General features: G+C 33.4%; 2 protein-coding genes across 2 annotated transcripts; one reads left to right on the forward strand and one right to left on the reverse strand.

Annotated features, from left to right (window-relative positions):
• LOC132550264 (baculoviral IAP repeat-containing protein 7-like) lies at positions 1–2,831 on the forward strand. Its single transcript, XM_060214310.1, has 5 exons — positions 1–12; positions 285–1,532; positions 1,817–1,961; positions 2,147–2,275; positions 2,629–2,831. Exons 1-5 carry the CDS (start codon positions 1–3, stop codon positions 2,829–2,831), a joined length of 1,737 nt encoding a protein of 578 aa, XP_060070293.1.
• Positions 2,832–6,139: 3,308 nt separating this feature from the next.
• LOC132550265 (ubiquinone/menaquinone biosynthesis C-methyltransferase UbiE-like) lies at positions 6,140–11,253 on the reverse strand. The gene is made up of 5 exons (XM_060214311.1): positions 11,158–11,253; positions 9,191–9,268; positions 7,973–7,980; positions 7,291–7,412; positions 6,140–6,528 (listed from the first exon to the last, which is right to left on the reverse strand). The coding sequence occupies exons 1-5, from the start codon at positions 11,251–11,253 to the stop codon at positions 6,140–6,142; spliced, it is 693 nt and encodes a 230-aa protein (XP_060070294.1).
• Between the last annotated feature and the right edge of the window lie 3,400 nt (positions 11,254–14,653).

Raw genomic sequence — 14,653 nt, forward strand, 5'->3', positions numbered from 1 at the left:
ATGTGTCAAAAGGTATCAAAGATTGATATCTTATCGAAAGTAAAATATTTGTTCAATGCGCGTTGCCTTTGAATCATAGGGCATAAACATCGCTTGCATTTCTTAAAAGTGCTTCTCTCTGCATTTCTCTGTATTAACTTGTCATCTGAAAAATGACCACAAATTAACTTCTAGTAATCAAAACTTCCTTTGCCTAATTATATGGAATCTTTTAACGAACTAAAGAAATATTTATTATGTAAATCACACTGACTGGATAATATTTCCTGGTTGCGACAAATAAGATAATCATGGATGTCTTCCCAGCCAGTCTAACACTTTACTTTGAAAATGCAGAGAACGGGGACGAATCGCTACCCATGAATATTGAATGGTTGCGGTTGCAGTCATTTGCATCTGTTCGCAAAATAAATGTTCGACCAATACAATTGGCGAGGGCTGGATTTTTTCATACAGGTGCCTCTGATGAGGTACGGTGCTTTTCTTGTGGTGCCCGACGATCTGGTTGGAAGATTGGAGACAATCTTGATGAAATTCACAGACAAATCTCACCTTTCTGCAAACATGCGAATGATACAGACAATACAAATGTTGCCGTACCTCGAGAAACAGGAACAGGCTCTTCTTCAGGTCACCAGGAAACTCAAAAGACAAAACAAGAAACTCGTCCTGTGAAGGAAAATGGACTAAATACATGTTGTCATGGCTATAAGACAAAAAGGTTCGTAGGTGACAGGTTTCTAGAAAGAATGGAAACCCAGCACCAGCCCAAAATGCAAGCCCAAAATATGGCGACGAACACAGTTCATTCTTCAGTCAAACAAATCCCAAATGGGATGATCGCTCAACAAAAGTCAATCTCTCATGGTATCTCCGTGTCAGAATCCTCTACTGAACAAATACATCACTCAATGGTTTCCACTGTTTCATCTTCAGCAACTAACGGTCATTCGATATACAGGAGGTCATGTAAACGATCCGAAAGCAATTCAAACTTCATTATACCTGTTCAGAATGGAAATGGATCTTTTCCTGAACAAAGACGGTCTGAAAACGAAAGCAACGTTGCACATAATACAAACGAAACTTCCCAACCGAGCACATACATTAATCCGCTCTCAAATCACCCCATTCAAGATACAGCAAATCCAACATGCACTGTCAGCGCTGATTCTTGCCCCGTTGGTGCTTCAGTAGTCCAGAGGTTATCTCCACTCGGTGTTAACTTCGAAAAACCGAAGTACCCAGTATATGCAGTATTGACTGTGAGGATAAGTTCCTTCAGTGGTTGGTCAGGTTCACAGACACCAAAACTGATGGCTGAGGCAGGTTTTGTGTACGCAGGATACACAGATTATACCAGGTGTTTTTTCTGTGGAGGAGGACTTAAAAACTGGGAGGATGGGGATGATCCATGGATTGAGCATGCGCGATGGTTTCCAAAATGCGTTTACTTACGACAAAACAAGGGAGTCGTTTTCATACAGCTGGTACAAGAAACACTCGATACCGAAGAAAAGGTACGGATTCATGTAACTGCAATACATGTTTATTTATGCAAAATAATTAATGACAGAATTTTATGACACTCAATACAACCTGATCTGGCTTCTAACAGTTCGTTTCTGTTTGCCTTTAGTTATACCGATGGCTGATTTACGAATCAACCTTACTATTTTTATATAAATCAATGAGCTGTGTAAATGTGACTTGTTTTCCCAGAACAAAAACTTTATGTTTAAGCTTCAATCGAACCCACAATTTATCATAAAATAAAATATTCAACAGTATCTTATTTATGCTTATGCCCTCAAAGGTACAAGACAACACCAAATTCAGCTTGGAAAAAGTAGCCTTGTTTGAGAAGGATATTGAGGAGCTGCCAGTTGTCCAGAGTGTTGTACAGCTAGGATACTCCCCAGAACGTGTCAAACAAGTCGTTAAGCAGCTATCGGCAAAAGGTACACATTTCTTTTAAACGGTACATGCTATCTGCCAATTATCTAATTCTCTACTGATATGTGATAAGAACTGCGGTGGGAGACTTTACTTAAAATACAAGTGTAGACAAGTGCGAGTGTTTATACCAAATTGTTCAGTAGATACATATATACCATTAATAGTGTGCACTTTTTTGTGTATGTAGAAATCGCAGGTATTCACAGTACAGATGTTCTTCTAAAACTGATCACCGACAAAAGAAGCACAGATTCCTATGGGCATGGATCCACGATTAGTGGGGGCGTTGCGAGCACAAACACGACAGAAACTGAAGGTATGACAGGTCTTTATTCTTCTTAAACTATTTTTAGTAGTTTGTGTCTACTGAAAGTTTCTTTATTTACCACGGAAATCCTTTTCAATCAAAATGAGACTAAATTGAAAATCTAAATGTTCTGATTTTATTATTTCTATCAATATAATCCTTTCAATTCGATTTTGAGATAATATAATCTGTAGATATTGTTGGAGAAATAAAATACAAAACAATGAATAAAAAAACCGGCCATTATACTTGTTGACCTACTTTGTACATCTCAAAGTGTAAAGTCGGAGTACATGAATACAAAGGCAAATTTATGTCCATGTTTTACCTAGAAAAATACTTTTATGTTTATTCTTTTACAGAGTGCAAGAAACGACAGTTATTGGAAGAAAACCGCCGACTGAGAAGAAATAAAATGTGTAGAATATGTGAGGAGGAAGACGCCTCAATCACGTTTCTCCCTTGCGCGCATCTCGTGTGTTGTGACGTATGCTCTCAAGCTATGAGACGCTGTCCTGTATGCAGGGTCACTATACAGGGCAGCATCAAAACCTGGCTCACGTGACCTCTTTTGTTTAAATGGTGGCATTATCGTGTCGAGTTTGCTTTCTCCAAAACCAAAAGTTTCCTTTGTAATGTAGTGCTGCCTCGACCGGTCCCGCCATCAAACGAGTTAATGGACAAAGTGAGATCCTAATTGTCTTCACAGTAAGGTTTCTCGAACTTTAGAAATACTTTCTCAAATATTCCTGTTCATTCCGAAACTAAATTTTATATTGCAGTGTTGTATTTTTGAGGTTTTGATGTTTCTAATCATACTCTTACAACACTACACCATTCCAATGAGTTCATGTCATGTGGTTGATCCAGGTAACAATACTGCCAGAGGTCTAGACCTTACATGCATCGTATTCGATGACTTTTCATAATGACTACCTTAATGACATTTGTGTTCACTTACTTGATGAAGTTCTCCGGTTGATTTATCTACATCCGGTGAAGGATAGTAACTATTGCATTGAAAAACACTGTCAAAATTGCTACATTACCATTTATCAATTCTGCGTATCCATCTTTAATTTTATTTTCAACACATTTTGTGTCAGTTGCTGTCACTTCCACAGCGAAACCAACTCCATGTATTTTAACTTTTCCTCCTAGAATATGGAAAAAAATCCCGAAGAGTAGTTGTTTCGTGATTATAACGAATTATATATAATTATTGTATTTATATAAAACATAATCCTGATAGGCTCAATCTACAAATACAAGTATATTAACTATCAGCTATATGAATACTTGCCGGTATTGTTACATAATTATTACACTTTCTGTTTATAAAAGAGAGACATGATCGCTTTATTTGAGTTTTGTTGTGTTTTATCTTACACATTTAATACAAAATAATCCGCAACGTACATGTAAATACATTGTACACTAAACGTATTATCAGTATCGTAAAACAAAATGGTGTTTTCATCGTTGATAATGGAAAGACATTGCCAACATGTCAATAGAATCATAATCGTTACTCAGATTTCAAAAAGAAAAAAAAAGTAAGAACAAAAGAAAGATTTATATGAAGACTCCTGAAAACGTACAAGGATAATAAGACCAGGTGTTCCGGAAGAGTAAGCTTCAACTACTTTATCGACGATACCCGTCATTTAAATCTTGGTGAATCCAAATAAGTAATGTTACGTTCTCAAATGAGGTATACAACAACGGAATCAACAGGCTAATTTCCGAGCATCACATACACCCAGTTTCATTCCCCACAGTGAACTAGAACATTTTTCAATGAGATCACTATCACCTAAAGACTACTGGATAATTAAGTGTTATAGATATACTTAGCCTATTGGATTATTGGACATTTGTATACAATTTGAAACATGTCTCTATATAGAAGGAGAGAGATCGATATAAACAATTTATTTTATTATCACTTCTTAATTGATGGCTTAATACAACAGAGCTAAACACAAGACTAATTATGATTGCGAAACATAATCATCGTGGTCGACGTTGCTGTCGATGACGTTGAAGTCATAATTGATGTGAATATCAAAGTTCATCAAGAAGTATTGGTGATTAAGAAAACAAACAGAAAAACAAACAAATAAACATACTCGAAACAGATGTATTGCATTAATGTAACGTTTGGCGACGTCCATAACAGTTTCTGTATTTTACACTGTAACATACGTGACAGTGAGCGAATTCAACGAGACTTCGACTCTAATAAATTAATACCTGCATACAATTTGCTAGCACTAAATATTCTTTTCATTTTTGATTATTAGACTATATATGTTACAGAAAATGAGAGATCGATATAAACAGTCCAATTCCTTTGTCAGCATCTTTACAGCAATTTTTATCAACAAGGATTTATCTTCTAATAACATTGAGGTAAGTCTCCTGGCAACATGTAAGAAAAGTATGATCATCACGTCCGTATTGATTTTTTCATGAAAATTTTACTGTGTTCGACAAAACGGTTTCCCAATACTTCCGTAACAGACGTCGTCAGATGACGATTTAAAAAAAAATCTCTGTGGTTCTATAGGCATCACTTTGTTCGCAAGATGTGAATGCATGATGGTTTTGCCGTTCTTATCGTTCGAAATGCTGTCGATGTTGAAACAGAATACCCTTTCTTTCGGCATATCTGTTCTCCTTTTTCGTATTCTTTTTGTGTGTATGTTTACAAATGTTTCTTTCGTCCTGTTTTTTTTATTGAAAGTATCACCAAACAAATCAGTAAACCGAAAACAAAAGCGTGAAACGGGACCCATTATGTGCTAGTTGATGACTACTCTTCTTTTAACCTTGACGTAGACTCTTCTTGGACTTCACCCTGTCTTTTACTTTGAGATTGGTATTAAATCGATTACTAACCGTGTTTTGAATTTTCTCATAAATAAGACGATGAAGTATAAGTGAAATATTGTAATGGAGTAACGAAAAGATTATGAATAATAATAAATAATGTTCATGTGTAGGTATGGCTCTTATTTTGATAACGCGACATTATTTGAATTGATGCAATCAGGCGTGGTCGGTTGATCAACTAATGTTCATTTTCCTCATTTTTTTTTTTTTTTTTTTTGTCCAAATGTGAATCTTTACTTTGTATATATTTGATTTTGTATCTATCTTGAGGTTAACTTATACTTACCTAAGCATGTATGTATTGTGTTTTCTTGCTGTTCATATAAATAATATCGTGTCAACATAATATTATTAATGGTATAAGGTGAAATATATTGTTTTTGTTTGTTGTTATAGGTGTTTATTTCTGCAATATATATAGACGTTTTATACTACTAAAGGGAGATTAATCGTGCTGTTATACACAGATAATGCAGAGGAACAGTACAAGAAACTAGGCTTTGATAAGTTAATGAACGCACATATCCTTTAGTGGACCAGTGTCCTATTGAATTGTTTTCTCCTATATCATATCACAGTAAAACGTTGAATCACCGTCTGTCTAAATCTCAACACTTTTTCGTTGATTCTGATCTTCTTCACTTGGCTATATAAGGTAACGTGTTCAAGAAGGACGAAATAATTGCACTATACATTTGAATCATCTATAATCATACATAATCTGTTGTACAGACATATTGTCTATTACGTAAACAATATCCGTCACCATTCACCATCCTCATCATGTTGACTGTTTAATGCAATTCGTCCATCGATAAATAAGCAACATTAGTGTCGATATTGGTTTTTTATGATTCTTTGCTTTATTTTCTTATATCAAACAGCAGTACTGTAACAAAACATACCATTAGAAATTATTTTTCAGATTTCAAAGTCTTTTTCGCATAGATGACATCATAGATCGCACCAGATTCTTTATTTTTCATTTTTTTCTACACGTACGCCTCCAAATCCACACGATTCCAACGATTTCATATAACGTCCTTGATCAGGATATCCATATCGCAAAAGCCCTAGACCCTGCATGCGCTTTGCACGCTCGTAATTCATAGTCGATATCATAACAGCGTCTGTTTTCATTACCCGGTAGAGTTCGTGTGTCGCCTTATCCATATCGGGCCAGAAATAGTAGCAGTTGCCATGAAAAACACAGTCAAATGTGCTGGACCCAAAACGAGACAAATCTGCTACATCACCGTTAATCAGTTCCACCTTTCCGTCGTTTATTTCCTTTTCAGCGCGTTTAGTCGCAGTGGCTACCATTTCTTGTGAGATGTCGATTCCGTAAACCTTCCCTTTTCCTCCTGATGATATTTTTTTAGTATTTCAAGTCAATACTTAGAATCCGATATTTTTAAAAATAGAAGAAGATACCAGTTATGTCACCGAGATGAATACGAAGATTTACATCTCGACAGGCTCTAAAATGGAAGCTATCTGCAAAAGCCGACTTCAATTTCTGTTGATATTTTCTGTGCAAGAGGCAGCATCTGGAGAGAAACTTAATGCCGATAAGTTTTAATCATGAGTGTCTAACATCATTTTAAAACTGATTTACGAACTTGACAGCTTATCATTTAACAAGAATACTTTGTACTTAATCGCTTTAGTGTAAACATTCTGAAAGCACATAAGCAGTTAAAAGGTAGTAATTTGATTGTTAACGTAATTGCGCCCTCTTCCTCTCCCCAGCTCTTTCTTCAGTTTTAACAACACCTGCAGGGAATTCACATTAAATTTCGATAGAACATTCAATGTTATTCCTGTTAATCAACTGATTGATAAAACACATAATCACAAAATATATCACAGTCTTCAGATGATCTAAAACTAATACCCTTTGTGGCTATTATTATTTATACGGGAATCATGCATACTATATATATCATATAATCACACTGATTGGCTATTTGTGTTCTAATTTGCAGGTACGTTATTTATTATCCAGCTGTCGACAACATGATGGCCCCAGTAAGGTAACTTCTAGAATTTTACATTATTCATAACAAATCTGTTAACAATGAGAAAATGTGTGAATATTTTTTATGTATAAACTGAATATGTACCTTTAACATATTTGCATGCCTCTTCAATCCCAATACCTGGTCCAAAGCCAACTTCTAACACTTTATGGTCGGGTTCTATTTCTGCACAAACGTGCCGCTTCTCTTTATAGCATCGCACATTTCTTTACCAAAAATATCTGAAATTTACAAAATGATAATCGCGGTACACATATCTCTTATAATGAATAAAGCTACTATAATAATACTACATATATGATCTTATTTCAAATGTATGTATATTAACCCCTCAACGCCCATCTATGCATTTCTAAGATAATAAGACAAAATACTTACAACAATAAGCACATTTTGAGTATTGTTGTGTCTAATTTTGAGTAATATGTTTAACATTTTTTACTCGTGTATCTTAATATATCTTTTCGTATTTACATAGAAAATGACACCCCACAAGTGAAAATGTCTAGACGTTAAAATGAAAGTTTGAACTTATTTGACATCATGACAACACATACAGAATAAACAGAATGAAAAATTAATTTTCTATTTCTACTGGATGTAGTGTACCTATGTCTATCTGATGAACAATAGGATCACTGTTTAAATCATTATTTATAAGTGCAACTATTATCATTACCAAACATATAAGTAAAAACTGGAAGAAACAACTTAAATAAAATCTTCTGAATTTTATTATTCATTATTTCAAAACTGACTTATCTACCCTGACATCTGAAAATAAATATTCAATAATATTTTTCAATAGATTAAGAACACTTCTTCACTTACACTTACAAAATGTGTATAAAATAACTTCATTCAATGCTTCACTAGTTAATTTGTTTATATACAGAAATTATCGCTTTTTAAAAAAATCCAATTTCGATTGGCATGACAACTTTAAAATGCATTAATATACAAATTTTCGCTTTTAAAAAATCCAATTTCGATTGGCATGACAACTTTAAAATGCATTAATATACAAATTTTCGCTTTTAAAAAATCCAATTTCGATTGGCATGACAACTTTAAAATGCATTAATATACAAATTTTCGCTTTTAAAAAATCCCATTTCGATTGGCATGACAACTTTAAAATGCATTAATATTATTAACTAATATGCCCTGAATTTTTAACAAAGAAGATTTTTCAGATTCCAATTATATCTTCTGGTGGTTGACTAAACTACTTATTTTGTTGTACAAACATGTTCTTATATAATGAAATTTGGGCAGATAGAAATAAAATTTTCTAATTTGAACAACAAAAAACAAGCTGGTAACCATGCCAACTAAGATTAACATTACAATTATTTTTTTTCCAATATTCGAAATTCTCGTCGCTATGGTAACATCATTATTGATAAAACATTATTTTTGTCAAAAGATTTAAAAAGCTTATATTCCCTTGTTTCTAAATATTAGGGGTTGCTTACCAAATATTTTCTGGAAAAAGCTGAAAATTCATGTTGAAGCAAAATGACAGATTTTATTCAGATTCGTTAAAAACGCTTGGGAGATAAAAATCCCAAAACAGAAAAAAAATTGATATTCCAGTTATAAAACTTACAACGTCGGTTATATTTGACACGGATGAATTCACGCTGGGAATCACGCCAGACTGTGTGCCATTCACTCATAGGTATCTTTCATAACATCTATTTCGTTAAGGTCGATATAAAAGTTTATTGATCAGGACATAGTAAATTATCATGCTTAATACAAAATACATGAAGTGATTCAAAAGAAAAAAATATATATCTGAAACTAAACCGTGACCGATTAGAAAAATGGGTTACAGCGTAATTTACATTTAATTGATAAGACAGATAGAAAAAGAAAAACTTCAAAACGAACATGATTTAAACAATATATCAAAATACATACACTAAAGTAAACATAGACGTTTGTTATGCTTGCCTTTTATTTTCGCTAAACTTACCTTTACCACTCGTCCAATAAGAGTGTTATCGGGCCTCCGCAGGTTACAGGCGATGTGCTCAACTAAACTAAAAGCCATCTACAAAAACAAAAAAAACTCCAACGATTTGAACATAACAAAGTGTATGTATGGTGTTAAAATTAGTTCTAAATATGTTAATACTTCAATGAGTACAATAGTAAGTAGATCTTTGAAATCATAAAAAGTATGGAATGTTGTTTCCAGTATTTGTACCGCAAATTATGTTAATCAACATCTCCATGTACGAGTATTGCTTACCGATAATCTCTCAACCCTCGAACTGATAACTGAAAAAATGCACATGTAGTCGATAATCTGTCTTCCCATATTTTTGCGTACAGAGCTATTTGACCATATTACACCGACGACGTCTGCAGCTTTGTGTTTGGTGGAAATAGTGGGGAAAGTTCTAAAAAAAATAACAAATCGTCGCCTCATTTTCTTCTTGGTAAAATGTTAATATCAATCAAGAAAGACAAATAAGAAACAATATCCAATGCAATACAAACATTGTGGGACACAAAGATAGTATGAAACGGAGCATAGTCGTTTAAGACCGACGGCTGTATGCGTGTTTTGTAGTTTATCTAAAAGCGGATACAAGTCTACGTGAGTAAATCCTTACGTAATCTGTTATGATTGTTGTATCTGCTCGATATTAAATTGTGCAGTGTAGTGCTATAGTAAGGAAATAGCGCACGAGCCACAGTCATGATATATATTGTTGTTAGGGTTCATGCGTCAGGTCGGGCGCATGCGCTCCTTCTAGTTAGTGTCATTCAGAATCATTTGAACATATTTGTAGTTCAATTTCCAGGATTGATAAATCAAAGGTTACCTTTAGGCAAACAGTTATTGCTACCATTTAATTGCGATAAACACCTTATCCCTGATATCACAAGGTGCGAAACCCAGCTAAACTTTACGTATGGATTGACAATATCACAAGGTTCCTGTGTCCGGAACTTCAGACAGCTCGCAGGTCTGCCTGACATGAATCGATGTTATGTCATTTGTATGAGTGTACATATGTAAGCAGTTTAATCTTTACGAGAGTCATAACAATGTCATTCATGGTGGAAACAATACATATTGCTAACCATTGATAAATTGTTTAGAATATATTGAGTGCCCTAAAAAAGAGAGAGAGAAAGATATCATTTCAGAAAAAAAAAATTCAGAACTTATTTTTTTTGTTGAGAAATGTAAGTATCCTTAGACAACTGATTTGTCATAAGTTATAATCAGTTAAAAAAAACTACAGTAGATTTGACAGTAGACAAATGTATAAGAAAAAAGGACTATGGCACATACAAAAATACACATATACTATGTATGCATTATATAAACATTGTATTTAGATATATTTTCGTATTTTAAAATTTGTATAGTTCAAATAAGGAGGTCATTTTGAAATATTGATGAAATGAACAGTTATTCTGTGGAGTACATGTTAACTTGTAAGCATTAAGCCTACTAATTTTATTCCTCTCCCCCACCCCCTCATGAGCCTCATACATGTAAAAATTAATGTATATGTAGTTGTAGATTGCATAAAATTAATACCTTTTTGTTTCTATTTATTACTTACCTATGCTATTATTTTGTGGCAAGATGAACCCTTTGGAAATACCCAGATACTATAAAAAGCCTTTGCCGTCGGTGATTAGATTTCTTTTTTTTTTTTTTTTTACTGGTAAAACGACCGTTTACATATTGTTACGTTGCTGCTTCGGTTGTTATATAATTTGAAACAGATTATAGTTTGCACACAAGTCCTGGTAAATTTAGCACGTTAGTTTTGATTCATTGATAGCTACAGTAAATTGTACGTCTATTTCAGTTTTAATGCATTACGTAATTGTATATACATAAGCTTTATAGACAGTGTTAATGCATTACGTAATTGTGGATACATTAGCGGTATACATTCTATACACATTTACCTTGGAATGTTGACAATCAACGGGGAGAGCTATTGGAAGGTAACATGGTTCGTTGATTGTTACAGGGTATGATATCTTGTTCACGTGTGACACCATCGTGTGAATTACATAAGGCATTGCATGGTAAGTACATATAAATTGTATCTACATATCTTTATCAAATTTATCAAATACTGTAAGAGAAATTGGGTCAAATTGAGATAAGCATATTATGAATTCATAAAGTACAAATTATTGTATAAAAAGGACAAAATTACAAGGATCATTCCCTACTGGCCTTTATCAGAAAGTGTAGGGATGATATCATGATACCTTTACATAATAAAGGAAGTGGGGCTTGTAGATACAAGAGGATTAGAGATGTTCAAATATCCTGAGACAAAAGTGGCTCTTGACTTATTCAGATTACACCGTCCTTGATATTTGGTCCCTGTGTAGTGTTTTTCTTAAATTCTGAGGAGCCATATGAGTAATATGTTATCTTAAACATCAGCCGCAGATCGTCAAAAGACATTCATTTGACTACAAATTGTACCTGTACACATTCTGAACAGATTTTTTGCAAGTGTTTTAAAGAAAAGAATAAATAACAATAAAGAAAACATAGAATTGAAGTTACGTGTGTTGAAAACGAATTGTAAAAGTGTTTTTTGTATGTTTGCTTTATTTTTAACTTTTTGAAATTTAAGTCTGCGAGCCTTACATATCATACTTTTAATGTCAGTATCAAACAATCCCTATAATCAGAAAACTTCTATAGTTAGGAAAGTAGATGAATAGAGCATTACAATGGTAGTGAAACCCTTACTTGCTTGAACTTTTATTTTGAATAGTGTAATTATGTATACATTAAATACATTGTCTGAATTATTATCCATATAGAAACTGACTTCGTGTTTTTATTTTTTATTTTTTTTTTTTAATTTCTAACTTCAGGTATATACAGAGGACTGATGTAGTATGAATAAAGTGCGATGATACAGGAACATCCAGCCATTCTAAGCCATCAGAGCCAGCCAATTCTTCACTTATCTTTCTCCTCACCATTTATTTGTATGGAGGATTATGCAAAATAATTATGATTACATCTAAATTTTATGTTGATACTTTAACTACTAGTAAATGTTACAATTAAAATGCTTTAATCAGTTACAAGTTACTAGTTTTGAACACATCATCATAATTTTAGCAATTATACTTTAACTCTAAAAAACAAAATGTTTTGATAGAAACGTACAGATATATGTTTTTTATAAGATACTTACTACAATGAGCACATTTTGAGCGTTGTAGGATCTAGCTGTTTTCAATATGGTAAAAGACATTCTTACCAGAGTCTGTTATGATTCTATGTACTTTTCATGTATTTACACAGGAAATGAAAGGAAGAAAATAAAAATGATTTTATGTCTTTATCTCAATCTTAACATGTGTCAAATATGGATTAAGGAAAGATATACATGAGGTCAATACAGCTAGGCGTTTATGAAGGGAAGTAGTCTTTAACCAGGTCAATTGAAGTGATGTAACGCTCTCAAAGGCTTGTCTTTCAATACATCTATAGTATTAGGTACAGTGTAACGGATTGAATAAAGCTGCTTTATCCCTCACAGGTTATTCCAAGGCTTCCACTCTGCCATTACTCATCTTAAAGGTATGTCATATTTACTTTATAACAACGGTAGGAATGTAAACCTTCACTGTTTCCTCATCTGCAAAGCATAGTACGCAGGATTTTGTAATTTATCACAAGTTTTAGGTAAACTTACGATTGAAAGATCACGATCATTTTATTCGTTTTCTAATTAAATCTATTCTCATTTGGGAACGTGGCATTACTTTCCGTTCTTGAAAATTACTTAAATTTACAGGGCGGGTGTCATCGATGAAAAATAAGAATTTACCGCACGGGAAATTTGGTCGTATTCTCCATGTACTTCTTCATGGCCTTTGAAATAGTGCTTTCATGTTTTTGACGTTTTTGTTGTTGTTGTTGTTGTTGTTGTTGTTGTTGTTGTTGTTGTTGTTGTTGTTGTTACGTTGTACTCGTTTCTTTGCCTTTGAATATGAAATTGTTGAGTCTATTACTTACTCACAAATTCACTATCCTTCACCGTTATTGATGCTAGACACGAAGATATACATGTGTTTTTCGCCGCTATACTATATTGTTTAAAATTAAATTTCTTCACTAGAGATATAAGGGAGATAAATCATGTATGCTTTAAAACTTCACCAGGATGAACAGGAACGTTACATTAACATATATATATAATGAAATAAAACTGCGGCCTAGCCTTACTATCAATGTATTGAACAAGCCTACCCACGGTTTATTCACTGTAAATATTCTAAATATTAGTAAGACTGTTTCATTTGCTGTAGTGTAGTATTTCTCATGTTGAAGGGTAGCAAGAAAAAGCGATCTGTACTGAAGCTGTTAGATACAACACAACGCTATACACTGTTTCAGACAAAGATTATATGACCAAACCAAAAGTTCATCATACAAAATAGGTAAATCTATTTGTTTTTGTCCACAATAGACCTAACACTAAATACATACAAAACAAGTTTTATTGACCGTCATTATATATCTACAATAAAACCCCTGAAAAATACATTTTAAAATCCTAAAATGCCAAACATTATATAAGTTTCCCTAAAAACCATACATATCAGGGCATTTATTTTCTGAATACTGTTCAAGGAAAGTTGTAACATGGTTACGTTTCAATGTTCTATTACAAATCCAATTAATATTCCTTAAAGATGAAATGAAAATTAATTTTGCTTTCATCCGTGTGAATATGTAACGAGAACGAATTTTATCATTCTTGCAATGTCATACATATTTTTTTGTATTTTAATATAGTTTTTATCACATATATGGGTCATAGTAACACTATTTATGCATAGCTGACAATAATTCACCATTAATTCTAACTTGATAACATTTCGATTCAGGAAAAACATGTATGCGTTCAGCCCTAACCTTATGTAAACGGCTTGTTAACTTCAACTCCAAGTTAAACGTTGGACATTGCTCCCATTTTTCAATTAATTTTTGAAAGTTAATACTGATATAAAGCCCGATAAAAAATATGGTGTTCACGACATTAACATGTAAATAATGAATCATTTAGAAAAAATACTGCAAATGGAGCTCTATTTCATTTTTCAAGTCTACATAACCAAACAGCTGCATCCCTGTTGTCCTCTGTTGGCCTCTGTTGCTGATCCTTTTCTTCACGTACACATTTAACCGATTGCGTATATCACGTCGTGCTACAAGGGTTACAACATCAAACTTTGTCCGATTGTGACCTGTCTTCGGGTCGTAACAAACCACGGTTATGGAACATGCATTTTCGAACAAGATGTATGGCACAAGGCACAAAATGTCAAACTCAAAAAGGAAAACTTAAGGCGAAATGGTTATAAATCATATCGTCAAAATATCACATCAAAAATTCAAGACAGAACACTGACTCAA

Source organism: Ylistrum balloti, unplaced genomic scaffold (genome assembly GCF_031769215.1).
Source record: "Ylistrum balloti isolate Yb309-2 unplaced genomic scaffold, AGI_CSIRO_Ybal_v1 Utg370114, whole genome shotgun sequence".
Classification (NCBI taxonomy): domain Eukaryota; kingdom Metazoa; phylum Mollusca; class Bivalvia; order Pectinida; family Pectinidae; genus Ylistrum; species Ylistrum balloti.

Coding starts and splice junctions, on each gene's coding strand:
- LOC132550264 (XM_060214310.1), top strand. Junction 1,533..1,816: donor AAGAAAAGGTACGGATTCAT/GTAACTGCAATA, acceptor ATGCCCTCAAAG/GTACAAGACAACACCAAATT. Junction 1,962..2,146: donor TAAGCAGCTATCGGCAAAAG/GTACACATTTCT, acceptor TTGTGTATGTAG/AAATCGCAGGTATTCACAGT.
- LOC132550265 (XM_060214311.1), bottom strand. CDS start 11,253: ATGGTGTCACACGTGAACAAGATATCATACCCTGTAACAATCAACGAA. Junction 9,269..11,157: donor TTGATTGTCAACATTCCAAG/GTAAATGTGTAT, acceptor TTGTTTTTGTAG/ATGGCTTTTAGTTTAGTTGA. Junction 6,529..7,290: donor GGCATGCAAATATGTTAAAG/GTACATATTCAG, acceptor AAATATCATCAG/GAGGAAAAGGGAAGGTTTAC.